Consider the following 27,219-nt stretch of genomic DNA (forward strand, 5'->3'; position numbering starts at 1 on the left):
TTGATTGTGTGTCTGTGGATCCCTCACAGGCACTGTACAGTGATATTATCTTTCCTCATATCAAATTGTGCAAACGGGACGGATTCCATCATTATTCAGCTTGTAACCCCCAAAAGCTATTTTTTTTTTTTTTTTTTTTAATCTGAGACCAATATTGCACGTCTCAGAGGAGAAAATGGAGAACAGGCACCATGCTGTAGCTGCAGCTCTACTCTGGAGGATGTTCACAGCTCCTTGTTCTCTGGACTCAACACAGAGTAGCAGCTTCAGCACTATTCTTTGTTTTTTCTTTTTCTTTTTTTTTTTACCTTCCGCCTGTAGGAAGCTTGGCTCCTATGCTTTCTCATCCTTTCATTAATTAACAGAGCTTGATATGGTTTATGAAAGTAGGCTGACAGACTGATGGAACAGTGCTAGTGGCTAAGAGCAAGGACTGATCAAGTTTTCCTTTTCCTCTTTTCTCTCGTCTTCAGTGCATTCAGTGATTATGAATAATGCACGAGACTGACTTTTTTAATATTCAGACATTGCAGGGCAAGTTATTAACAGAATCATTTTTTGACAAGACCAGAACTTAATTAAAAATGTGTTTATTATTTGTGGAGGAGAAAAAAAAAACAACATCCGAGCTGGCTTTGAAATGCAAATCTTCACAGAGGCGCCTGTTATGGAACCAGATTAGTACTTTTCTGGCTGCAACTGCTTTTGTGTTTTTGTTGTGTTTTTTTTTGAGTGGCCCAGTTTATCCCTTTTGCATAACCAAGACTTCTTCATAGCTCAAAGGGACTCTTCCCTGTTAATGCTATTATTTTTATGTTTATGTCCCCAAAGTTACATTTTGAAGGTTGTTGTTTTGAGATTGAGATCGAAGTTATATTCTACTCTAAACATTTTTAGCTTTTCTCTTTTGACCCTAAATACAATGTGTGATACTCCTTTTGTGTCTTTAAATAAAACTTTGTCGCTCATCAGCGGAGGCAAACCAAATTTCACCAGCCAGCTTTAGTTTTGTACTATTCCAAGATTCTGAGTTTGCCATAGTGACTAAGAATAGGCAAACATGGCTGCCACAGCTTACATGTCTAAATCACATTATGTGATGCTCACTGTCGGCCCCACTGTAACGCGTCTCTCCTCGTCCCTCTCCCTCTGTCAGATGTGGCTGAAGCCTGTCAAGCGACAGGACATTCCTCAGAGGATGTGTTATGTGGTGCCCGTCTACAAGACCAGCGAGCGGCGCGGCACCCTGTCAACCACCGGCCACTCCACCAACTATGTCATTGCCATGACGCTCAACACTGATGTTCCTGCTGAGCACTGGATCAGACGAGGGGTCGCCCTGCTCTGTCAGCTCAGCTCCTAGTTGCTGCTTTGCTTTACACCTGTGTTTATTATAAAAATTCTTACAGGCAATTAAAAAAAAAAAAGCAAAAACACAGTCCCGTTGCTTTTCACACAGCAATTTGCATGGATGCAGTGGAAAGTAATAATTAGGTAACAGTTAGTCCCAGTACTTTGTAATGAAGTACTGTTTAGTAACAGCAAGGTGCAGTGAGAATAGACATCTAATCAAGAATCAACTACAGCTCATTATATTTAAGTTACTTGATTATGGGTTTGCATAAAGATTTTCTCTATGAACAGTTAGTCCAATTTCTTTCTACTTCAGTTGATAACATGTTACCATGTTATGTTGAGTTCTTTAAACAAGCTCGATAGCCAAGAGTAGAAATTTTCTTTCACTGAGCTTTACTGTGTTAAGCGTTACTTACTGTATAGACATGTTATGCTGTTGAGGATTTGTGCTCCTCTCTCAATCAAAGATCCAGAATCTAGGATTTCAGAGTTTATTTTACTTCATATTGGGGAGAATGAACAGACAGGCAAACAACACAGATGTCACATTTTACTTTTTCTATCCAGGATATTAAACATATATACACACACACGACAAAGCAAAAATTGGAACAATCATGGACTTTCAGTTGAAATAGTGAAGAAACATCTTTGGGGCATAGACTCTCAAGTGTCACTAGGTCTTTAGCAAACATTTGACAGCACAATCGATTTAAATTACACAAGTATTTCAGGATAAATACTGACTAAAAAAAAAAAAAGACTTTTTAAAAAAGTCCAAATCAATAATGTACGAAATGACAGAATATTGTGAACTAAATATTATAAAGATAGCTTATTTAATTTTAGTAAAATTAAACAACAGAAAAATTATAAAATGCCAGTAAAGATACATCTGACTATATTTATTAACAGCTACTTCCCAAACATTAGTTCCACTACGCCCCAAAGATCTTCACACTGTTTAAAACATAACAAAGATTGTCAATGTTTTAACTTTGTAGTACAGGAAATGACAATTTTTATTCCCAACATGATGTCTGAACTGTTTAGCTCATACTTCATGCATGATCCAGTCAGATTCACAACACGAGTTTGGATGTGACTAACAATGATTTACAGCCAGTTAAGACATAGACGATGGATGTCACACAGTGACAGGATAAATGAAGCCGCACACACATTATCTGTGTGCTCCGGCAGCTGAAGCTAAGCAGGCCAGCTTGATGTGTAAACTGCAGAACAGCCAATGGAATGTTGGGGAGGTGCAGAGTCAAGCACTGGCCACTGAAATGCCACAGTCGGGTCAGTTTTGGCACAGTCTCTACAATGAGTCACTACAATCTACACACCCACAAACAAGTGGAATGCTTGTAAAAAAAAAAAAAAAAAAAAGAAATAATAATAACTTTTACAACTTGGGTTAATTGTCCATTACAAGTGCAGGGAGCACTGTCATTTTAGACAACACGGTACATTGTTCTGTTAAGACTACTGTCTCTTCTACTGATTGTCAGGATGTTAAGTGATTCTTTGACAGGTACAGTTTTCTAAACTCTTACCAGGAACAAAATTTTGCTTCTAGCACTAATACTGACACTAAGAGGACCTTATGTATTTACAGTACAACAAGAAAGCTACACAAGTGCGACAACTTCACCTCCTACTGTACTGATGTCCCACTGCAGAGGAGTTTGGTTGGAAAGCACCATCCTGGAACTCAATGACGCACCCTCATTAAAACTAGTTAATTACAATACTGATCACAACGAATAACTTGTGATTCACATTTTGAAGCTGCAGATTCTTAAAAAGATAGATTTGAAACCCTTAAAACAATGGCCAGACATTTGCATCGAGTTGCTCAACAAAAGAAAAGCGCTGATTAATAAATAATGCTAAACGATTGAAGCTTTGGCAGCAGTATTAGGCATCACTATAAACCACAAAGGTTTATTAATCCTAAAAAATGAGACAACTCAACTCTGAGGAAGCAATATGAGCTAAAGGGTTGATTCCTGATGTAGTAGCTAGCTAAGCCAGTCTCTGTGTCTCTGTAAGGACAACGTGACGTGTGAAGTGCAGCTGTGGTGATGCACCAGTGGCCAGAGCTTGGCACACAGAGGGCCAATGTGTTTGATACACAGTATGATGACATCCAAAGTTGATGATAGATGGAGGGTGGAACACACACCACAGATGTAGGAGGCACGGATGATGGGACACAGCACAGGGTGGATAAAAGATGAAGACGCGGGAGGGGTACGACGGCAACACGCTAACAACAGGTGATGATGGATAGGCGGTGAGCTGCTGGGCCATGACTGCTGTGTCTCCGTGGGAACACGCGTCCTGCACCACCTCAATATCAGCTCTTTTTTTTTTTAGATGCAGTTCGCTGGTTTACAGCAGAGGAGATGTTTTCTGGGTGGAGTGCTTCTTTCGTTTGGCTTCATTTTTGTTTCACAGGAGCAAACAGATTAGTATTGACAGAGGAGGGGCGATGGAGGAGCAGAGTGTAAACATCAGTAGCAGAGTCATGAGATATGCATAAAGCGGCCGCTGCACATTTTGAATGGAGGCAAGGGCCATGAACGAGAGTCACACTGCATGCAAGACTTTGAGCCTACAAACTGTGAACTGAGCATGATAAGGCCAAAATGAACAACACTGACAGATCCAGCTCTCCTCTACTAAAAGCCAAAATCAAAAACGATGCGGTCTTCGAAGATGGCAATGAGCAGCATGATGCCAAACCCGGTCAGCATGCCCAGGTTCTGCAGAAAAAAGTGTCCAAGCTGGCAGCGCTTGTGGTCCTCACTGTCCCCGTGAAGCATTTCTGGCAGCTACGAAAGAGACAAAGTAACCAGTTGGGATCAGAGACAGACTTGCTCAAATTAGCATTGCAGATCAGGAGGCAGACGAGTGGACTGACTGGCCGAGGAGACACAGAAAGTTACACTGATGTTGTTGGAGGGGGACAATAATTACTCTGGGGCTGTCGAGTGCAACGTGCCTACTTACCATATCCACCAGAGCCACATAAAGGAACATGCCAGCTGTGACGGCGAAGATCCAGTTGGTGACACTGTGAGTGTACTGGCCCACAGCTGTGCCAATCAGCATGCCAACGTAGGCCATGAGGGCGGACAGCAGATTGTAGACAATGGCCTGCTTTACTGTCATCCCAGCTTTCAACAGCACCGCAAAGTCACCTGTCAGCCAGGAGAGAGACACTCATTTTAACTCTATCACAGCCGTTGAAATGCATCTGAATCTCATTACAGCACAGACTGTATATCTCAACATGTTAGTGTTAGGAAGGATTCTTATCCGTTTGCAAGCTGTTTATGGAAGCTAAAAAGTCACATGAAGTGTGATGCTGCAACAGTGACAGCAAGTGAGTCCACAGTTTATAAAGTGACATGCACTTTTCTGCCTGGCACATATGCTGTGTGTGTGTGTGTGTGTGTGTGTGTGTGTGTGTGTGGGTGTGTGTTTCCGCTCTTTTCTGACTCCTTTCAGTGATGTGGTGAACTTGTTCAAAACAAAGTCATACCCACACATCTGCCGCTGTACTGCTATCCGAGTCCAAGTAGGTGAAAAGCAGAGCAAGAGCTGCTCTTTCTAAGAAATATGTCTTTAACTCCCCTCTGATAAGCTTATGATTACATATGCATGGCGTAGCCTTGCTACCCTCTTCAATCATTGCTGGGCCAAATGCGGGAAGAGGCCCAAGTCTCAGCGGAAACGCCCTGGATTTGGAAAGAGAGATGAATACTGAGAAGGAGGGTGGCCTACATTTCCTGCACCGTGTAACAAGCGGCCTCTTTTCCTCGCTAATTACCACAATGAATATATTACCACTCTGCACTCATCCATCAATCAAAGCCAGAGTAAGGGGGGGGGGGGGGAATGAAAGAGAGACCGTCCATACACACCTCACTTCAATGGCTTTTTTTTTTCTTATCCCCTCTTCAAATCACTGTGGCGTTTCCTGCAGTCCCACTTCCAATCGTTCCGACATTCAGACACGCCTGCCGCCGCCTCATCTACCGCAATTAACACACCCATCAATGCCAATTAGCTTCACTCTGGGTGGTTAAAGAACCCTCATAATTGTCATCTTTGCCATCCAGCTGCCAGTCTGGGGATGGCTTTTGTGTTCAGGAGGAGCTGAGAGGTTCACTTGTCAAAGTGCTGGGTTTGCCTGACAAGCGGCCCGACGGGGGTGAAGGCAGGACAACCACTGCTCCTGAAGAGCATCAAATCAACAGGAAATTTGAAATTACACAGCGAGAGAGTGACTGATCTCGCAAATCTTTATGTGTCGCTTGAGACAGGACTCGTGCTGCAGTTAGACATCTGGAAGCTTGAGTACAAACAAGTAAAAATAGCGATAAAAGAGACCAAAACGCTGGAGCAAAATCAAAGCTCAAGCTCTTATTCTATATGATCCTGAAGCCTTGTAGATACAGCCAATAACAGCAGATGTTTTGGCACTTGGGGGCAGACAAACATAACCTATTATTCACCAGTTCACTCTGCCAATAATCAACACTGCTCTATTCATCAAGCACATAAACGAGGCATGAGAGCAGCACTGATACGAGACACATCATTAGTACTGATCTGCTGTGGATGGCCCCATTGTCTGGCTTTTTTCTCCCCGCTCCCACCACCTCTTCCCTTTACTATAAACAAACAGGCAGAGGAGAGCGCTGCAGAGCAAAGGGAAATAAAACTGCTCACTTTTGCTGAATCAAACTGAATCAAAAGGGGAAAAGAGAACTGATCTGAATGCAAATGAACCAACTGGCAGCTGTACCGTCTTTATGGGTTAGACTGTACTGAACAATGTGTGCCAGGCATGGTGCATCATCTTCAATGACAGACACGGTGACAAGCAATTTCGCTGCTGTCAGACACAAAGCCATTAATCTGGCAAAAAAAAAGTACATTTAAGTGAAACGAAGGGAAGAGTGATGATTATTGACATCTCTGGGTTTTTAACAGGTTTGGAGGGACAGAGGCTCTTGAGATGTGAGTCAGATGAAAGTTTTAGATGAAGTGAAAAAAGCAGTGATTATCACTATGTGAAAAACTGCTTCATTCTCCACAGTGAATTAAGGAAGTGTGTATGTGCAAAGAAAATCAATTGCTTTGTTTAGCTGTTTTTTTGTTTTATTTAGTATTTTATCCAGAGACACACACACACACACCCTCTTAGTGCGCTCCACTTACCAAGTTCATGAGGTAATTCGTGGCAGAAAACAGCCACGGATGTACTGATGCCTCCCGTCAGGTTTGCACTGAATGCTGCTCCTGTAGAGACAGGATCACAGTGTCAGAGAAACATGTGCAAACTTATTGAAATAGTTTAGTAGTATTCCAGGAAAAAGATACAGTGTGGACTACTCTTATACTGTGGATTTAGCCTAGCTTAGCATCGGGAATGGAAATAAGATGAGCTAGTCATAGACCAGCTCCTAGCAAAAAAAGTCTGGCACCACATTTCCAGTAAGCTCACACTTCACTCTGTTTACACTTGAAATTTTGTAGAGGCTGAACAAAGTAAAGGTGTTGTTTGGTGTTAATCTTTTCATCTTAATCTTGACATGATAAGAACATTTTGAGAAATATACCCAAGCTATTTATCATGTTATAACAGTGGAAGTAGCATAATGTACACTGAGCTCACAGAATTCTTCCACTAAACTGACGAGTCATAAATCAGCATGGAAATTCAGACTGAATTGTCATTTGATTGTACGTTAATTTGAAAATAAAATTCCAGACGTTTTAATTTCACCAAACTAAAATGTCATGCTATCAACTTTTGGCAACACAAGCTAAAAATTATTAATTTAAGAAATGTAGGTCTATTAACTAATGACGGGCTCAATCGGTGCCACTAAATTCCTTAGTGCTAAAACCAACACTGGTTGGTGGTTTTCCTGCAGATAAGACACAAACTCAGAACTGGTTACCTATAGCCAGGCCGTCACTGAAATTATGCATGCCGTCTCCCATGATGACCATCCAGGCTATGCTGGCTATACCAGCATCCTTCATCTCCTGGTCTGAGTGGCAGTTCCCGTCATGAGAATGTCCGTGGCCGTGCGAGTGTCCGTGTCTGTGGCCGTGCTGCTTCGTTTTGCATCCATTCTCCTTGGCGGGTGTCTGCTGGTCCTGTTCTGTGGGTGCTAGCGGTGTCTTGTAGGTGGGAGAGCTGGGTGTCTGGAGCACGGTGAGCTGCGTGTCGTTGTGACCGTTGTCACAGGAGATGTTCGTGCTGTCAGGATCTGGTAGAGACAGGGGCGGTTAAAAGAGACAGCCACAGAGACAAGGCCGTAAGCTGATGTGAAGACCGAATACATGTACCTTCATTGAGTGGCTTTAGGTGCAACCACTCCGCATCTGAGCGTCGATTTAACTTGTGATCCGACAACTTTCTGCCAATCTTGCCCTCCTCACTTGTCTTCTTCAGACCCTGTGAACATAGGCACAATTTTATTTTCTATTCACAGAAGTGAAAAAAAAGCAGCTTCATGTGAGAAATAGTGCTGCTCAAAGCTCTGTCACTGTGAGCTTCAGCTGAGTCCACTGTCTACAACCAGGTCATGTTTCTTTTACCCCCTGGTCTTTGTAGTGCTTAAACATGCCAATACAATGTTCGATGATGAAGAGGAGGTAGATGCCGGCCAGCGCTGTTAGCCCTTTCCACACTCCATCAAACGCTGCTACCAGATCAGTGTCGTGGCTTGTCCCGGGATTGCTGTGGTCGTGCTGCCCTTGAGACTGAAAACAGAGAAAGGAACAGATGACGAACGAGAGTCAGATAAGGACAACACATTTATCAGAACATAGACTTTATCTCCTTGTCAGATCAATTTCCTGATGCCTCGTACCACTAAGTGAAAGAACATAATGACATGGTTTTGCTCTTAACGCCATTCGTTTGACACCTTCTACATTTGTCACATTTACATGGTTGTGAGGGTGCCCCAGTGGAAGGAGATGACAAGAGCACAAACTTCTTGGCATAAAAAGACAGAACACTTCACACTTAACTGCTCTATAAAAGCATTTTACTCCCCTTTGCACAAGTCACTTTAGGCTGTCGTACTCACATGAGGCAGCAGGTGAAGGAGAGCGTCACCGCTGAGCGTGCCCACCGCTAACGCCACCAGGAAGGTGAGCAGGAACTTGAAGCAAGACTGGTTGAGGATGGGCACAAGTACCACGCCCACTAGTGACAGGAGACTGATGATGGTGATGGACACGAAGCCCCAGAGCCAGACCCACACTGTAGACAGGGACAGACAAGAGGTTAAGAACAAGTATTTACATGTAGTTTAAAATAAGTATGTAGATACACTGTTCAGGTTCCAAATTTACACAATCAGGAGCAGTATAGTTGAATTCAATGGCAGCCAACTCTCTTTTTTTAGAATAATAACTAAACTAACAGCTGCAGCTTTACAATCATTTGCTGGCTGAATGCATTTTTTCCCGTCCAGTTCACACGTGAAGGAAATGATCCTTTAGAAGCTTTCAATCCATGTGTCCTTGTGATGACACACGATGCCTACAGCTAAAAACGTGAAGTGACATTTCAGCAGAATTGGGCTCGCCTCATTTTTCTTTGGAGGCTGCAGACACGAGACAGGACGCAGGAGAGAAGTCAGAAAGGTACGCCATCGTTTAAAGTGTCAGTCTGGCTGTCAATCCAGGACGCGTTTGTGAAGCAGCGAGTGAGATGAAGTTTATGATTCTTTCGTCACAGAGGACAAAATGTTTAATGTAGTATGAAATTCAATGTCACACCAAAGCTGGTGGTGTTTTTGCTGAAATGATGCTGGGTTGTTCACTGACATTCAACTCTACTGTAGGACATCTATTGACAGAAGCACAGCATGCATGTAATGCACATCTCACAGTCAACTGACTTCAGTGAAGCTTTTCTGAAGCTTGTCACAACACACTCAACTAATGCTCCGTAAATATAGTACCAGAAGCATAGAAAATAAACACCCTGAACAATTTAGCAGTTTTTAGATTGTTATTGTTTAATGTTGTACTTTTCAGGGTAGTATTTCTTTTGTTAATACTGCGTCCCAACTGGTCAATGCAAACTACCGAGCACAGACAGAGGTGAATTCACATAAACATAAGTAACAGAGCTGAGACCGAGCCAGAGGAGAATATTCCCAATAACAGTAAAATCACGTTGGCAGACACACATCCCCTGCTCATCTAATCGTCCCCAGGTGGCGTCTCTTGTGAAGAGATGCTCTGAAACACGTCTTCCTGACAGATTGGTCTTTAGAGAGACTGAATCAAGCTGTTACTGTCCCATTACCCAGCTGTAGCATTAAAAAACATTACAAAAATACAGTCCCTCCCCAGGCACCAGTCTCTGAACTCAAAAAGAGGAGGCTGGAGTTCCTCCTGCGGGAACTATTTTCACTGAAGAGGCAGACACTGATGCGTAAGTGCTGATTACATAGCTATTTGTCATTAGCTTTTAGTTAGCTTGCTCCCTAAACCCTGAGTCTCATCTCAGGTTTACATGCATGCTGTGAAACTAACAAAATAAATCAGGTGGCTGAGGTGTCTTAGGGGATCATTTTCATTCTGATCTAACCAAACTGAACCTCAACATATTCAACCCTTTTCCTTGTATTGTCACTTGTCTGTATGCTGTACATTTACAGAGCTGGTGCAAGAGACCTGAAACTTGTCGTTTTTCTTTTAAGGCTCAAGGCAGGTACCAATATTCTGACATTACTTTTTTCAAACCCATGTGACTAGTGTTTCTCAACCAAAGCGGTCTGAAGAATCCACCAACACAATTTTTCATATGCATATAAATGCAAAAAGGTCACTTTGAAGTCATGTTAAAAACACAAAGCAACGATAAAGCACCAGTTTAGAATCTCTGACAATTATCAAACCCCGTTGTGTAAATTGTAAAAAAAGCAAAAACAAATGCAATGATTTGCAACCCTATTTCTAAATGTAAACAGTACAGAGACATTTCAAATGTTAAAAAGGAGAAGTTTAAAATCTTTATCTTTGAAGGAAAGCAGAAATAATATCTCCTTATGTGAAAATGGAATAAACACAGGATACAAACAATGTCAACATCTAAGTTCCTCTCATTGTTATATTTTAAGGAGCAGACAAAAACCAGCAGTCTCGCCACCAGGAAGGTGACTGTGATAATTCTCCTGAGAGTTTGTAAAAAGACTTCAACAAACCTCCTTTTCTCATTTTACTGTTCATTGTACTGTCAGCCATTTTCAATGTGCTTTACATGAGTAAAAGTGCTACAGTTGACTGCTTTCTTATTTGTTGCATCAGGCAGAACATCGTGTAACCCTGAGAGGCACCTGCACATCAGTCCGACAGTACATTGCTGAAGATCCTTCACACTCATGCAGCTCATCTACTTCTCTTTCTCATTACCTCTATGCTGTTGTGGTTTTGGAGGTAAAAGTGGGCAGGGGGCTGGGTGAGGGAAAGGGAAGGCGGTGGTAAGGGAATGGAAGAGAGGAGAAGGAGACCCACTGCTTTGTGTCTTCTCTCCAATTAAGCATCTCCTGTGAGCTATGACTTAGAGAAATGGCCCAGGGTGTCGCTTAGGCTCTCCTAATTGGCACAGTGCAAAGAGACAGGGAAGTGGGACCCAGAAAGAAACAAACTACAAATTTTCTGAGCTCCCCCATGGATGCCAGCAGGAGGCAAATGAGAAGTAGCTCCATGTCGTGTGGTAACGTCTGTGGTTGGGTCCTGGTGCACCACTGCGGAGAATCCATTGCCTCAAGTTTTCCACTAATGAGGAGCCATTCCTGCCCTTTTGACTTGTTCGCACTCTCTTCCTCATGGCCATTACCATTTTTATGACTGTTTTCAGTGGTGGCACACTGCTGCCTGAGGCACAAGTGATACAGGTGGTGTGTGTGTTTAATAATTAAAGATTTAAGAGGGCATACATTTAGGGAATTCCAGCAATCTCACAGCTGAATTTAAGTGTTTGCTGCTATGTGTTACTCCATCCCAAGTGTGCACAACACTTTTGCAGCTAAGATTATTTTTTTTCCCTTCATAAAAACAGCACTTTCTGCCTCTAATTAACAATAAATTCAGTTTGTGCAGAACATCTTGTGACCCCTCACTTGCCATTTTGTCCATTGTTTAGTGACAGCTCTTCAGCTTCCCTCCTACTTTACATAACTTAAAGTGAAAAGTACAACTAAAGTCCAATTACACTGTCGGCATAACAGAGAACAACTAAATGTAACAATGCAGCAAATGAAAAATATTTCAACTTATTATTATACAGGTTCGCAGTGATTTTCATTCCAGGTGTGCAGTGACTCACATACTGAACCATAACACATAAATCCTAAGAAAAAGCTTCAAAGATTTGTAGCTTGTTCTATGGTTTGCTATTTCTGCGTGAAGGAAATGTGAGTACTGGTCCTGGTTTGATTTGTAACAAGCATTTATAGCCTTACAAGTTTTATTTCACAATCTGTAACTCATTAACGATAAAACACTGTGGTTTTATTATTTGCATTCTCATAAAGCTACAAAGAGCAGGGCTTCACACTGACCTCTATTCTTTATAGCTCAGCTCTCAGCTTGTTTTATTTCGAAGTTTTCTTTCTAAAGATTCTTAATTTAGAAATATTGAATATGTCTTTTTGAACAAATTGGGGCCATAAAAAGGACACAAATTAGTTCCTTCTGCGATTTCAAAATAGTTCACTGCCATGGCAACGGAAATGATTTAACAGCAAGGGCACACATTGTCATGGAGGCAAAGCGCCTAACACATATCAAAGTGCTGCAGTTAAAGGAGTCAATGATCCTCAATCAGAGCATCACTTGATTTGCTCCAGTATTAAAGACAGCTGGGTGTGATATGGCAAATTGACCATCTATTCATTCAAATATTAACTTTCTCCCTGTGGACATGAAAAAAGAAAAAAGAAAAAGTGAACTCTTATTTTGTGACCTACATGCATCCACAGCAGAGTGATGGGATCAGACTGACGCATTCACTGGCACAAGGTGAAACAGAGTCGACAAGAACCAGGAAACACACATTCAGTGACATCTTGTCTGTTGTTTCATCTGCAAGTTAATTAAGCATTGGTGGTGTGGAAATACAAGAACCTTAAATATAATATATATTTATATATAATATTTATATATTATATATATATATTTATATATAATACAAGATACTGGCAGTGACTTTCAATATCCAGTTGTTTTTTTTTAATGAATGGAAGTGATCAAACTACTCTCCGAGTGTTAGCTAGCAGAAAATGAGAAAGAAAAAAAAAAAGTCCTCAACCACAGACTGACTGCTCTATCAGTGTACAGAAAATGAGGAAAGATGGAACCAACAATACAGGGCATACCCAGAGGATAATGGTTTCCCTGCCTGACTCACCTCAAATTATCATCATCACTATAAAATTTGGTTAGATTAGTTTAAATAAACATTGAGTTATTCAGGTCTTGCACTCCTCTCCAAGAGAGCAGCTCCAGGTTATACATCCTGATAGCATCACATTACTCAATGAATTCAGTGGTTTATGGTGATCTCCTTGTGGTTTTCCCATTTATATAAGGAAAACTGTTTCCTCTTGCCGATAGCACCAGATAAAATAAAACAATGACTTATACTTGATTTTTTTCCCCCACAAATGCTTATGACTAGACCTGTACTTCGCTGCATTTTACAGGGAAAATAAGTTTTAAGAGCTTCACCTCAGTTTTTGTTTTGTAAATTTACCATCTAAAGTACATTACACTCATTGTTCGAATGATTTCACCGTAATATTTAGTCTGACTCCAAATCACAGATCAGCTGAAAACACATGCAGGTTGCATTGTGTTCCACATTTTGTACGTACGACTGTTACTTGATACACTGTATAAATAATGGATCCAGTCAGTGACTCTGACAAAAATGTCAGTGAGAGTACACAGGATAACAATGGCCATATCTAAGCAGTATGTCTGCCTGCTTTGTTCTGCAGTGAGAAATCAGTTGTTGAACATCTTATCTAAACACTTTCTTCTACAGTTAAAAATGTGGGAAAAAACAAACATGTGAACTTGAAATAAATACTTCTAGATCAACTGAAAGTTAGTGTGGGTGATATTAACACAAGCACACCAAAAACCCTTTGGTTTGTCAGGATGTGTGTGTAGTGCACTGGTTAGGTCAAGAGCTGCAGGCTCTTTCTGCACTTTGGGCAACCTTCAACCTTTTACCATGCATAATCAGGATAAATGGTGCCTTTTCCTGCCCTTTATATTCTCAATGTACAAAATACCTGGCAGAAAAGTGAAGCAATATCCAAAACAAAGATATAGCATTTTATTAACTGACTGGTACTGGAAGACCTTAAGTGAGGTCTCAAGTGCTTTACAGTGGGCTCTTAGTAGTGATTTGGCTGACGCTGAATATTTAGTTTGTTGCTTTCAAAAAATATTGAAGAAGATACTTGGCTCTTACGGGAACTAACGGGCTCCAAGGCTTTCTGCTCAACATCCATCTGGTGGTAATGGCGGATGCAGACGCGACGATCTATCTGGTAGAGCAGAGCTGGACACAAATAGGTGAACTGGCTGGGGGAGATGAGTGATTCAGGAGTTAGGCCATAGTAGGTGAGGAGCTGAGTAAGGTTCAAACACTGGAGAGGGAAACAGTAGAAAAGTCAGTATGGCATGTGGAAATCGCTGATCATGAGCATTAAACTTTCATGCTGGAAAGGATATGTCACAAAAATGTCTGGCTTTGCAAACACTCTAAACATGAAACGATTATAAGTGTGCAGGAGATTTGCTGGGTTTTTTTTAGGATTCAAAGGGTGTGGGGTGAGGTATAAAATGCAAACGGAATAAAGTTGGAAAGTTTTTGTGGTAATTAAATCATTCTCTGAAAAATGTTGTTATAATCCAAGTTAATATAGCTGTTGTACCTAAAGGAAACAACCTGGACATTTCTTTCAAGCCAACCTGGATTAGGGTATTTGACTTTTCCATAGACAACTATAGTCGCCTAAACATTGTGAGTGAAATAAAGACACATCAAATAAAGACACAATGTTTCTTCATTCTAAATGCTTGGTGGAAAAATTTTATGCAAATGTTGCCCAAGAAGCTCTGAATCAACTAATTCCTCCAGGAGATATATAGCATTCTTGATTGACTGGCTTACTTCAGACCGCTTTACATGTCATGGCAAATCTGAGCTTCTGGGGCAACAGTTGTTCAAAAGTTTTCCACCACATTTTTTTAATTAACAAAACCCATCATCCAGTGGATTTTGTGTCTGGCTGATGTGTCTTTAATTTTTCTGGGACAACAATAGAGGTGTACTGCACAGACAAATAAATTAATATAAGTGACGTATAGACAGACAGAAAATGTAAACAAAGGCAATTCACTGTTTGTTTAGATTTCTTTGCGGGCACTGACGAAAATCTGATTTATTTAGAAAGAGACCTTCCTTTAGGACTTGGTTTCACAAATGACTACTAAGACATACTGTAAATTCAAAATGCTAATCCCTAGGTAACAGCTAATTTGTGAGTGTCCTACCTCGTCATGCTGATGTGACAATCCACCTGGATGTCCGGATAGGACAGGCACTGGCAAAGTGGGGGGAGGAGGCCCACCTGGGGCTTCTCTCTTATCTTTATGAGAATGGCTATGACTGTGTCTGTGATCATGGCCATGACCATGAACATGGTCATCAGATGGAAGTGTGAGAAGAGAAGTTGTTTTGTTTCTTCCCCGTTGACCTTTAACCCTTGCTGGCTTACTTGGTTTCTTGGACTGGCTTTCTGTGGGGACAACAGGGGACTTCAGCTCCTGAGGGATCCGAGTTGGCTCCAAATCATCAGAGAGGAGATGTTCCTGGTTGATGGGAGGAATGACTGTGCTGGGGTGTATCACATGATCATTACTCTGGTCATGTACATGACCATTGTGAGGTTGAGAAGACAAGTCCTTGTGGTTAGATTGCACCTGTACCTGCTCAAGTTTGTGCTCTTTGCCATGTGCATGGTCATGTGTGTCCAGCACATGTACATCAGAATGTTTATGGTCATTATTCTCTAACTCGGTGTGATCATGATCGACATCATGTGCATGATCGTGTTTGTGGACAGGGCCTGTGGATGCACCAGCGGCTGTACTGGCAGAAGTAGCCTGTTGGCTGCATGGAGTGGGAGCTTGTTGTGTTTGTGGATGGTGAGAGCTGGGCTTGTGATGTGGATGACTATGCCCATGCCCATGCCCCTGCCCATGCCCTTCATTAGTCGATGAGTGTGAGTGAAGTCCCTCCTGTATGTCCAGCAAGTCAAGGTGGGCTACATGGTCATGGCCCAGCTTCCCGTGATCCACATCTACAACCTTCACTTCACCCAGACCCAAGCTAAAAAGCAGACTCTGAAATCCCTGGAAATCTAGCTGATCCTCCTGGCCGTAATGCTTGAACAGCTCCTGGATATAGAAGCGCTGCTCCTCTTCGAGAGGGTCCTTTTCAGGTCCTGTGGACTCTGGGGAAACAGTGGTTCCTCTCACATACGGAGCCTCAGAAATCTGCAGGTCACTGTGGGTATGGTTGTGGGTGACATGGTGATGTCCACTGTGCTGATGACTGTGTCCTTCTGTATGGCAGCGATTGCACTGATGGAAGAGAAAGGTGAGCACACACAGGAAACAGAACTTGGTGTGCACGTGGACTCGCATTGTCCCCTTACTTCTGGTCCCCTGCAAAAACAGGACAATGACGGAATTAGAATCCTTTAGCTTGTATTTTAGCTTGAGATAATTTCTTTGTCATATAGGTTTTCCATCACAAAAATGCTTAAAAGTCCCAAAAAGGCGAAATGTGTGCAAAAAGGCCTGACAGTCGAAAAAAAAAGCACACACCACAATAGTTTTTTTTCCCACTCAGATAATTTAGCCATGGTTTCCTTTGTGAACACAAGGGGAAAGGCGTATCTTTTAGCTAGGGGCCTTGTATAAAAAAAGATTATAAAGCTGTTATAAGAGTAATCAGGTCTGATGTCATTAAATCCCTGATCAACAGTGGCAGTAAAAAAAAAGCATAATCAGGGTTAATCAATAATGCAAGGAAATACTGACATCTTATTACAGAGTAACAGGGTCAGCAGAATCCTACATATTCTGTATTAATAAAGAAATGGAAAATGAACCTCCACACCGCACATAGACATAACATTCGAATCCTCTAAGCTGCTACCTTTAGCTTAGAATAACAGATCTGATAACTGAAACAAAGAGCCTTCTGGAACACAATAAACTCTCTTTTGAGATTTGTGTAACAAATTGCTTGTTTTCCTCTGCTCTAAAAAGCCTGAAGCAGCAATATCATTCCAGTCAAATGATCCTCATAAGGTCTCTTGTGAAGCCTGTGGGTGGTTGATGTGTGAGGGCTGGGGGTGGAAAGGAGTAAAGAGGGGTCAGATGAGGAACACTGCTGGATAATGGTAAAAAATGTTTTACTAGATTCACTGCATGCACATCATGAGGGAATAGATTTGTGTTGTGCACACAACAAATACTAGGCTAAATGTCCAAAACAAAGAGAGTGATAGATACTTCACAAAGTTGTCAAGGCTGTTAACAACAGCATGCACAGTGTAGGCTTGTAGGAACAACATTAACAAAAAGAGCATAACATAACTACATTTATTTCTGTCTGCCCTTCCTGCCGCAACCCTCCCATTTTGAACGGGCTCAGGATGCCACCAAGCCCTTGTTTGTGGGGCGGGGCCAAACCTGGTGGGGTGGGATTCACCCTGCTGCATCCCATCAAGATGCTTTACCCATTGAGCCACCAGGGCCCCAAAACCAAACATACAGGTAATGACCTTAATTTACAGTGTTTTTACTCTATTTATTAAACCATAAAAAGAGAAATGATCTATCATACATAGTAGATTGCTAACGATACAGCATTAGTAACCAAGTATTTTGCAGAGCTCACAGTTGAAAAGATTATATACCTAACAGAGTCTTTGTTTATTCTTTAAAGCCTTGATCATTGTCCACATGACAACAGCAGCTTATCAGCTAATGAATATTAGGCCCCCTGTGTTGTTCCCCATATAACATAATCAGGAGCTCGTGTAATACTAGCATTTAATTACAGTGTTTTTTTTGTACAAAACACAGACAATCAGTGCGGCACAAATTACAGTAAACAAGTTTAAAAGTTACAGAAGGCCCACTAGTCTCAGTCATGACCAGGCGCAATCTAACACATTTTAAGGAAATATCGCAAACACGGCATCAAATAAAATCCCTCCCTTAACAATAACTTACCTCTCATTTAAAATTAACTTTGCAAGCTACTTACCACTGTGTGCCCTTGAATGAATGGTGTGTAAAATGAGTTATGAGCAAAGAGTGAATGATGACTCAAAGGTTGAAGACGAGTGCTTACGAGCCTCCTTTGAGGCTGTTGACGAGACACTGTTTATAAACATGAGACAGCAGTGACCTATGAACCTCGCAGGAGATAGGTGGAGGAAGAACCAGGACATATTTTTAAGAGCACACCCTCTACACAGAGCCTGCTGTGTTTTCCTGATAAGAAACTTTGTTATGATTGGTCTTTAAGGAAAACAAGAGAATCACTGTTCAGTGTGGTGGTTTCATTGTGTGTTACAAAGACTCCAAACTAAAAAGTTACGCACATTAATACGCACAGTGCTCCAGCGGTTTGTTTCTATTAAATGGCTTTAAAGCAGGAAACAGAACATTACCTAAACTGATTTGCCTCAGTTGTCTTAGATCTAATCACAAATTATCTAAGCAGAAGACAAGTAAATAATCCTATCATTATACAGTGAAATGGAATTACTTGGTAACTCACCGTACTGTGTGTCCTCCTGCTTGGCCCCCAGTTCTGATCCTGCTATGCCAAGGGGTTCTCCAACTCTTCTGTAATATGCACTATGGGAACATATTAGAGGTCAACCAAGTGAAATTCAGTTTCATCCATACACATATTCAAGCAAGTAGAATATTCTAAAAACCTGACTGATGTGAAATTTTGTAGCTACATATTATACAATGTTTACTTGTGCCCTTTACAATCAATGCTTTCCATTCACGTAAATTTAAACAACCGTCCACAGACAGACCAGCCTACATTGCCTTCAAGGGCCCCCCCTGAAAAAATCCATTTAGAAATCAGGAGCCCACAAAGTGTCAAATGTGAGCTCACTTACTGCCTGATGCTCACTCATTAGCCCTGACTGACCACTGACTGACCTGTGGCCGTTTTACGGGAAGGCTTGAGTGGAAACAGCATTTGTGGGGGTGTTTTTTCTTTGTTTTGAAGTATCAGGCCAAAAGGGCTGCTGTTATTACAAGTGGAGCAGTATAAAAAGTGTGTCTTGCGCGTAGATAGCTGGACTTAAAATAAAATATGCCGTCTTTAATAAAATCACAAGGACTATACCAACGCCCTATTTGAGACTTACTATTTAAGTCATTCATGAGTGGATGCTGAGCACTGCTTCCCCCAGGAAATTAGTTAGCGCATGTGGTAAGCCCTGGAGGTACTTATTTCAGGCAATGTGACTTGCCTTCGTTACACAGCGGAAAACCCTGCTGCGCAACTACTGCACTGCAGAAAACAATGTCTACAACACTGAAATGGGTACTGCTCAAAAATGATACCCGTTTTGGTCTTTTTTAATGTATATATGTGACATTCTGCAGCACTGATCAGTGAAGCCAGAAATATAAGATGCTTTAGTTTATTTTGGTCCTGATGTTGCAGATGCTGGCACACTGTCATAATTTACTGAGACACATGAATATAAAAGAGCAATCAGTGTTTTAACACATATTTTTTCCTATTCTACCAAGTGACCAAATTTTTTAATGCATTAAAAATTACAAATAGTCATTTAGCTTAAACGAGTATAAACCAGGGACAACTTGACGTTCAGCATCTAACCCTAGGGCACTTTGACAAGTGGCCAGGAGAAACCTAGAAGTCAAACCACTGACCCTGGGGATCATGAATGACTGTTTTACCAACTGAGCCAGAGCCTTCCAGGTCTTGAGTAGATAAAATATGTGCGATTAATTTGTGATTAACTGCAATTTTCTATGGACATTTATGTGAATAATCATGAATAAAAACTTTAACCAAAGTTTTACTAGCAGATCCATTCATAGCCAATTAACACAGACAATAGGTTCTCATAGATGAGCAGGAACAACAGTGGACCAAAAAAAAAACAAAAAAACATTCCACACACTTATATGCCCCTACAGTACAACTTGATGGAATTAAAACTGATTCAATCAGTACAGTGTGCTTACATGGACTGCTTTACATGCAGTCTGCTTTCTCAAGAAAACAGATTTATTAACTGCCATGTAAACAGGAATGCTGGTTTCCAAAATTGGGGTAGACAGGGAACACCAATTTGTCTGCCATCCATAAGCACAACCAGGTTTCTAACCAGCTTTCTCCAACAGCACATAACATAGGGTTGCAGAGAGGAACAAGCAGCTGAGAGAAAGGCTGAATAAAAGGAGAGTTCATTACAAAGCGATGCCACCTCATTTTTTTCAAAGTCTGTCTAATGTCCGAGATACATGTGACAAAGATGAAGTGTCTCGTTGAAGTCTAAATAAATGGTTATTTTTCTGCTGATTTTTAAAAATTCAAAAAATCTAGGAAAAACCCTAGAAACATAAATACAAACACCTGACTTCATTTTAATAAAATGTGCCAATGACGGAAAAGAAATCTTCATAATGACATTTAAACCAGTGAATCAAAATAGTTTCACACAACAAGTGGGATTACTATTAGCCTATCATAATGTTTTCATTTTGCAAGCTACAACTATCACGTAAGAATTAATGTGGTATGTCCTTGAATATCAAACTTTTAATCCATTTAATTTCTGAAAACTAATTCAAAAAAATACTTGTGCCTATATAAATATTTAAGGTCTTTTTCAGGTGCATAACAGGAACCTTGTTATTTCTCAAGGGAAAAAAAACTTGGCCCATAAGCTGCCTCATATGATCCTCACATGACCATACACTTCCTTCTCATCACACTATCAAGTCAGTGTCCGCAAGGGATCAGAAAGTAGGATGAAGCCAAGATTTGTTCTGGTATTTAAGAAATGGCTCATGTTTACTCTTACAAAACCATTTAGACGTGAAGAAATTATATACACTACTGTTTTTGCCACTGATCCTGATCCTGAAAACTAGTAAAGCAAACAATGAACACATCTGCACTAAGACAAATAAGAAAAACTACATCACATCTTTCTTTTAAATATTTCATATCATAAATTGTTTACTGTAAAATAGTGTTTTATCATTGCTGTAGGAAAGACAGAGTGTGGGTCTGTATTAGCAGGAAGGCTCATAACTAACACAATTAACATCTGAATCAATGAGGTACAACATTAAAACTATGAGGTTGTGTTAATGGTGTGACTGATTGGTTTAGAATTTCAAGCTCGTGAAATAAATGTGACAAATCTTTAAATAGCAAGGCAGCTTCCCAAAGCTGCAACGGTTGCATCAGAAACTGTTAAGCCTTCACTTTTTGATTTAAGCTATTAAGTCGGGGAGTTACACAAGTAAGTTGTTCACAAGTTGTTCTACAGACATAAAATACTTTCTGATAAGTTTTTTTTACTAAGGCCTGAGGGATGCAAGAGGGCAGACGTCAGCTGCCACATGGACCCAACTTGCAGCAGATGGTCTATGAAAATCTTGGAGGACCATCATCTGCTGTCATATTGTCAGACTCAGAAAAGTAAGAGAGATATGTTACTCAAGATCAAGTGACACATCTCTGCTCACAGTAATAGAAGATGCACCAAAAAAAACAAAAAAACAGCTTCTTAACTGTTTTCAGTGTAGCCATCACCATTTCCTAAGCACGCACTCTCAGTGGTGAAGCTGCACAGTGGGACAGACAAAATATGTAGCCATTACACCTTAGATTAACTGTCCACAAGAAGCACAAAGAAGCTTAGCTACACAGCTTTGTCTACACAAGTGGTTTTGGCATATCATGGTCAACCACCTGCTAGTGCTGCAAAACATTAAAAAACTGTAATCAAGGTAGTCATTTTGACATGAAAATGTAGAATGTGGAATTTAGCATAGGCTGTGTAGTATGTCTCCTGGATGAAGCACTTGGAAAAGTCACTGTTATATAGAAGCCTTTATATTTTAAACAACCACACTGACAACAGTAGGCTACTTAATGTACAAGACTCAGAACAGGTGGCAGGTAAAGACAAAAGTCACAAAACGAGTTAGAGGACAAATAAATGACCGAGAAAAGTAAAGCTGTTTACTGTAAGTCATGCAGATTTTCAGCTTCTCCAAACAGCTTTAAATGTCCATGTGAGAAAACAAGGCTGATACATGGTTTCATTCAACAAACATCCAACATCCCTTTGTGGTATGAAATTAGGCTGTGGGTTACCACGTCAACCAATGAAAAGGCCACAACTGCGCTGAATCTTACACGACAACAAATACCACATCAAGGTCAGGTTTTGGAGGTTTAAGCCATTCAGTCATTCAGAAAATATCGCTGATGGAAGATGCTGCATATAGTCCTGACTTCGATGAGTTATATCGAGGCACTGAAAAACAGCCACAGATGACTGTGGTGAGACGCAGGTGCACAGCCAATGCTCTGTGGCCTGGAAGCCCGTTCATCACAGTGCAAGCAAAACCACAAGGCTAGACTCGAAACAGGCAATAAATAGGACAATTAGCGGAGGAACACACAGTGTCAAAGATGTGACACCTTGGCAAGACACAGAATGACACTTACCTTAAGTCAGAAACAAACCAACAAAAGCAGAGGCATTTGCGCCACACCAATACAATCACACTGGCACTGACATAAGTAACAGCTTGAATGTTTTGAGGGTTTTGAGTTCAGTGACTTAACTAATTTGTACAGGGAGGGGGGGGGGGGGGGGGAGCCACAGGGAGGGAATGTGTGTGTCTGCATGTTTGAGCAGTCAGGGAGCTGTGTCAGGGATCAACCACCTGACTAGTTACTTATGCCATGTGTGTGGCGACATCTGTATAATTGCTAAGGTATATTATTGCCTTGGTGTAAACGTGAATTTTTTCTCCAGCGATACAAAATTGTTGAAGCTACATTTGTACAAAAAGCGATGCCTATTACAGACAGAACTCAAAAAAGTTGCATTGCATTGTACAGACACTAAAAAAAATAAGTATATTCAAGTGTACCATTGTAAACTAAATATAAAGACCTCTACAGGGGAACAACTTGTCATACTAGAAACATAATGGGCAAACTTACCAGGCTGCTGGTGAGATGAAGGTTCGCTTTACGTGCATCTTTGTGTGTGCTATCTGTTTTTCACTGTAACAGTGACATGGATGCAGTCATTTCAATGCAGAAACAGCTTTTAAATTACTGATCTTAAAAAGAAATGTCTAAACATTACCCTTAGGCAAGATGTTTGCTTCACTAGATTTGGTTCTACTTCTATACTGCAAGAATCCGAGCTCTAGCAAGCTGTTGGTCTTCCAAATTAGTGTTTCAAATAGTTGTCTTCAAACATTTATCTCATCACACTGATGACATTAAACAGCAAAGTCTATAAGGGATAGAAAAATCTCTTTGTAACTGTCAATAAAATAAAAATGTAGGAAGATAGTTATAAGGTGCTGTATAAAATGCTCCTTCTGCATACAAAACTATATCTGTAGCAGTGTGGGAATGTGTTACATGAGGAGCAGATTGTGGACATTGTAAGCAGTAAAACAAACAGCCGGGCCCATGTTTACAAAATTCTTACTAGAAACCTGCAGCTGGCAGCAACAGTGAGCTTCACAGTGGATTTGTAGTCTAAGGTACTGAGGTTAGGTTACATTAAAAAAAAGATTAACAACCTGTCATGCTAATAAAAGTTCGGTTTTTAAGGGAGGACCAAGTGGTCCTCCAGTCAAGAACTGTGGTTGTACCTCTGAGATGCTTAGGACATGGTCATGGACCAAGAGGCACATGCAAATAAAGAGATTGTCAACAACATAATACTGCCACACAATTATACTGCAGGACAAATTTCAACAAAAAGTGGAATATTGACAAACATAAAGGTTGTAAATATAATTCAGCCATATACAGCAAGAGAAACCTTTTCAAAAGCTAAACAGAAAATTCAAAGAACCATTTGGTTTTAACTAAGGATCCATGCCAGGACATGACCGGCACAATCCTCTGTTCATTGTATTTGCTTTTTTAGTATCCTTGCATAATCCAAAAATAGGTGCCAAACCCCTTTGTCTAAATATTGTACAATAGGCCTATATTAAGTGTTTAGCAAGCAAAACAAAACACAAGACACCATGTCAGCAACAAGATTCAAGACGGTGGGGGTTTATATTTGATTTGCCTAAATATCAGTTTGAATCCTTACTTCGAATAATAGATGCTGAGTGACATCTCTACAGTCCTTAAAATACAATTAAGTTTGTTCATTATTCATCCACATGAAAGGTATAAAGGTAGGTTCCTGTACTGTACATATATGAATATACTTGTAAACACCTCAGCTAATTGTGTTATTTCAGGTGAATCTTTTTTTAAACCTAAAAGACTGACATTTCTTTGTTCTCTATATTAGGTATAGACTCAGGTTATGAGAAAGAGCAGATAATACATCATTATGCAACACACCTAAAATTAACCCTGGTCCAAACAATAACAGAAAGACTCCTTGCTTTATTAAATAATTTGGTATGTATATTATCTATATATGCAACTTATGCTATGTTATGATGAACACTGCCAGAGATGGGATGCATATCCGCATTCTACCTGACATCTCCCATCTTTAGAAGAGTGGTAGTTAATTATGTCTTTCTACCAACTGTTTATATAATGGCAAAGTAATTTGATATTGTCAGAGGAAGAAAACACATGATTATAATTCAGGGGTCAGAGTCTCCTAATCTCACTGGCAATATTATTTTTGAACCTTCATTACATCCCAGAGGAAAAAAAAACTTTTTGCAAGGTTTACTATATGAAGGGGCAGCACACAGACTTATTCCTCTGCTCAGCCACAGACAGAATACATGTGTGAAGGAGAGGGACCCAAGTGGAACGGTGAGGTTACGTTGGGCCTATTGATGCCCTTTTAAAACGTATTTTAGACATAAGTGCCTTAATGATCCAGAACCTCTTGAAACTCAGAGAGACAAAGTGGCCACAAAATTAAATTCTTTAGAACTAAGCCAATGGGCCAGAAACCTTGGTGTCATCTTTGACTATTCACAACACCTGCTTTTTATCACCACAAAAACATTGCTAAAGTATGGCCACAACACATGAGAGAGTATAATGCATCGCCTTATATCCAGAACACTGTACTATTGCAATGCTCTTCTCTCTGGTCTACCTAAAAAACTCAAACTAGTTCTAGGTGATTCAGAACTCTGCTGCCTGAGTCCTGACAAGGACCAGAAGGAAGAGGACATATTACAACTGTTTTAAAGTCCTAACAACTGCTGCCTGTCAATTTTATAATTGTTTTACCTGTGTTTAATGTATGGCCTTGCACCAGTCTGTGTGCCTGACATGCCTTCAGTTTATGAATCGGTCAATGCTCTCAGACCCTCTTTCGTGCAGAACAAACCTATGGAGGCACTTTTAAACTCTAGGCCGTTGGAGTGTAACAGTTTGCCTGAGGGTCTCAGAACAACAAAAGTTCACATTTTTAAATGCAAACTTAAAACCCACCCTTTAAGCTTAGCTTCTGAGCTAAATATTTTGTTTATTATTCATATACAAGTTGAATTTACTTTTAATTTCTAGCTCTCAGCGCTGCCCACTGCTCCCCTCACAGAGAAGGGTTAAACGCAGAGCACGCATTTCATTGTAACATGTGAACGCATATGTACTTAATTACGACCAAGAAAGCTATTTTTATTTTTATGCTTGTCCTTAATTGTGACGCCTTTTCAACAACCTTTCCAGCAATGCACTTTGAATTGCATTAAATCAGTAGGAATGGTGTTTTATTAAGTTTTGACTGCTTTTGATTTGAACATAAACTGACCGTGAGAGTTGCGTTGTTAGGAGAGTCACCCATAAGGCGGCACCCAAGCGAGGTGGACAACTTGAGTGACATATTTTACGTCGCCCTTTGGCGGCTGAATCCACGTTACGGTGGCGAAGCAGCGATTCCGCCCACCACACATCGAGGGGGCTTGAACACTACACGTGGTGCGTACAATGCAACAATGTCCGTGCTTGCCACTCTTCCTCGAGTGCAACGTGCCACTAAACACCCGAGTTAAACGGATACACAACCAGCATTAATATGCAAAATGTGGCCAGTAAAGTAGCCAGAAACACAGGTACACAGCCTACCAGCCAATTTGTTTTGTTAAGAGTCGCCGCTGTCGGACAGGCTAAAGCTAGCTGACGCTAGTCCAGAGAGAGAAGCAACAAGCTTCAACAAGCTAGCGTTAGCTAGCAGCCCACTCAGGAAATTAGCTGTCAGCCAACAAAGGGCAACGCCACCAAATGCCGTTTGAGATTCACTAACAAATGTAGCTAATGGTTACTAACATCTCCACACATCAACAAACGCTGCCTGAGTCCATGTTGTGGGAGTGAATGATAGTGAACGGCTTTTTATATAGTTACCTCACTCGAGTGCCGTGTGCATCTCCTCTCCGCTCGGTACCAAAAAAAAAAAATCTCGTCAGCTTTACGTCAACGGACCAAAGGCCCGAGATTCACTAACGTCTACTGCGCAGCTCGAGGCAGAGCCGGAACAGCAGTCTGCGTTACCTGCGCAGTGAGGACGTAGCGCTGACGTTTTATTCCGCCAGACTGTCTGGGCTGTCATATGACCAGCAGAAGAGGTGTTCACACAGCAGTGATTACCGCGCAACATTACGCAGAACAAAGTGTGTTTCTCACATCCTCTGTGGGTTTGGCAATCATACAGATTATAATTCTCAAAACAGCTTTAAGTAAAAACGTAGGTCTTGTTGGGCTATAATAAGCTATCAGTGCACCACAAATGTATTTTTGTCAATCAATAATTTGTATTCGAGACTGCACACTAAATGAGTTTTAGATAAACGTAAGTAAAGGCATGATGAGGCTGATTCAAGCTTAGGCAAAGTCTATTAAACTCGCTATATAAAATGTGGACAAAAGGTAAAAAAAAAAAGAATAAGCAAGATTCTCATCATACAAGGAAATGAAAGAGCTGAATATGCAGCTGAAACCAACTGAATCAGTGTTTGGTTATGGAGTTTCCCTAACAAGGTTCACCAAAAGGTTCAAGGCCCACAATGTTCACAAGAATTTAACTCGAAAAGTGATTAGATTAGATACACACATATTCATTACACTGTATACATGAAAACTGAATATTTGCTGATCTCAGCACAATGATTTTTAATGACCAAACATGCATCCTTTTCTTTAAATTGTATAAAAGATAACGTAATAGTTTTAATAGAAGTTTTATCTGTGATTGGATTTTCCTCTGTGTCATCCAGGACACGTAAGCTCAACAGAATTATAGCTGCCACTGACATCCTTACTTGGGAGGGGTGTAAATTTAACAGTTAATCAAAAATTAGGTATGTCAGAGTTTTGTTGCTGACTCTGATAGTTTTGGCACTTAACACTGACCCTATGCTGCCAGATCATCACTCGGTCTATAAAAATACGAGTTGAATCGATACAAAGGGACAAAATTAAATAGATTT

General features: G+C 40.7%; 2 protein-coding genes across 7 annotated transcripts in view; one reads left to right on the forward strand and one right to left on the reverse strand.

The window, feature by feature from the left end:
• The window catches only part of dnah7 (dynein, axonemal, heavy chain 7), a 63,083-nt gene extending 61,462 nt beyond the window's left edge, over positions 1-1,621 (forward strand). The window contains exon 65 of one of the 2 annotated variants that reach the window (XM_067515905.1): positions 1,157-1,295. In XM_067515905.1, the coding sequence (XP_067372006.1) occupies position 1,157 (1 nt within the window). In that variant the 3' untranslated portion in view covers positions 1,158-1,295. Of the gene's footprint in view, positions 1-1,156 lie in introns of both variants that reach the window. The other variant, XM_067515904.1, reaches the window with a different exon arrangement.
• Positions 1,622-2,104: 483 nt separating this feature from the next.
• Positions 2,105-26,274, reverse strand: slc39a10 (solute carrier family 39 member 10). 5 transcript variants are annotated; one of them, XM_067515907.1, is made up of 12 exons: positions 22,926-23,076; positions 22,778-22,840; positions 18,302-18,381; positions 14,992-16,167; positions 13,904-14,081; positions 8,490-8,665; positions 7,993-8,157; positions 7,741-7,849; positions 7,347-7,661; positions 6,601-6,681; positions 4,381-4,571; positions 2,105-4,202 (listed from the first exon to the last, which is right to left on the reverse strand). In XM_067515907.1, the coding sequence occupies exons 4-12, from the start codon at positions 16,144-16,146 to the stop codon at positions 4,050-4,052; spliced, it is 2,523 nt and encodes an 840-aa protein (XP_067372008.1). In that variant the 5' UTR covers positions 16,147-16,167; positions 18,302-18,381; positions 22,778-22,840; positions 22,926-23,076; the 3' UTR covers positions 2,105-4,049. The 5 variants fall into 5 exon arrangements, with proteins under 5 accessions (XP_067372008.1, XP_067372007.1, XP_067372009.1 ...); XM_067515906.1 differs by lacking the exons at positions 22,778-22,840; positions 22,926-23,076 and adding an exon at positions 26,138-26,274; XM_067515908.1 differs by lacking the exons at positions 22,778-22,840; positions 22,926-23,076 and adding an exon at positions 25,859-26,023.
• Positions 26,275-27,219: the final 945 nt, after the last annotated feature.

This window comes from Channa argus, chromosome 9 (genome assembly GCF_033026475.1).
Source record: "Channa argus isolate prfri chromosome 9, Channa argus male v1.0, whole genome shotgun sequence".
Lineage (NCBI taxonomy): Eukaryota > Metazoa > Chordata > Actinopteri > Anabantiformes > Channidae > Channa > Channa argus.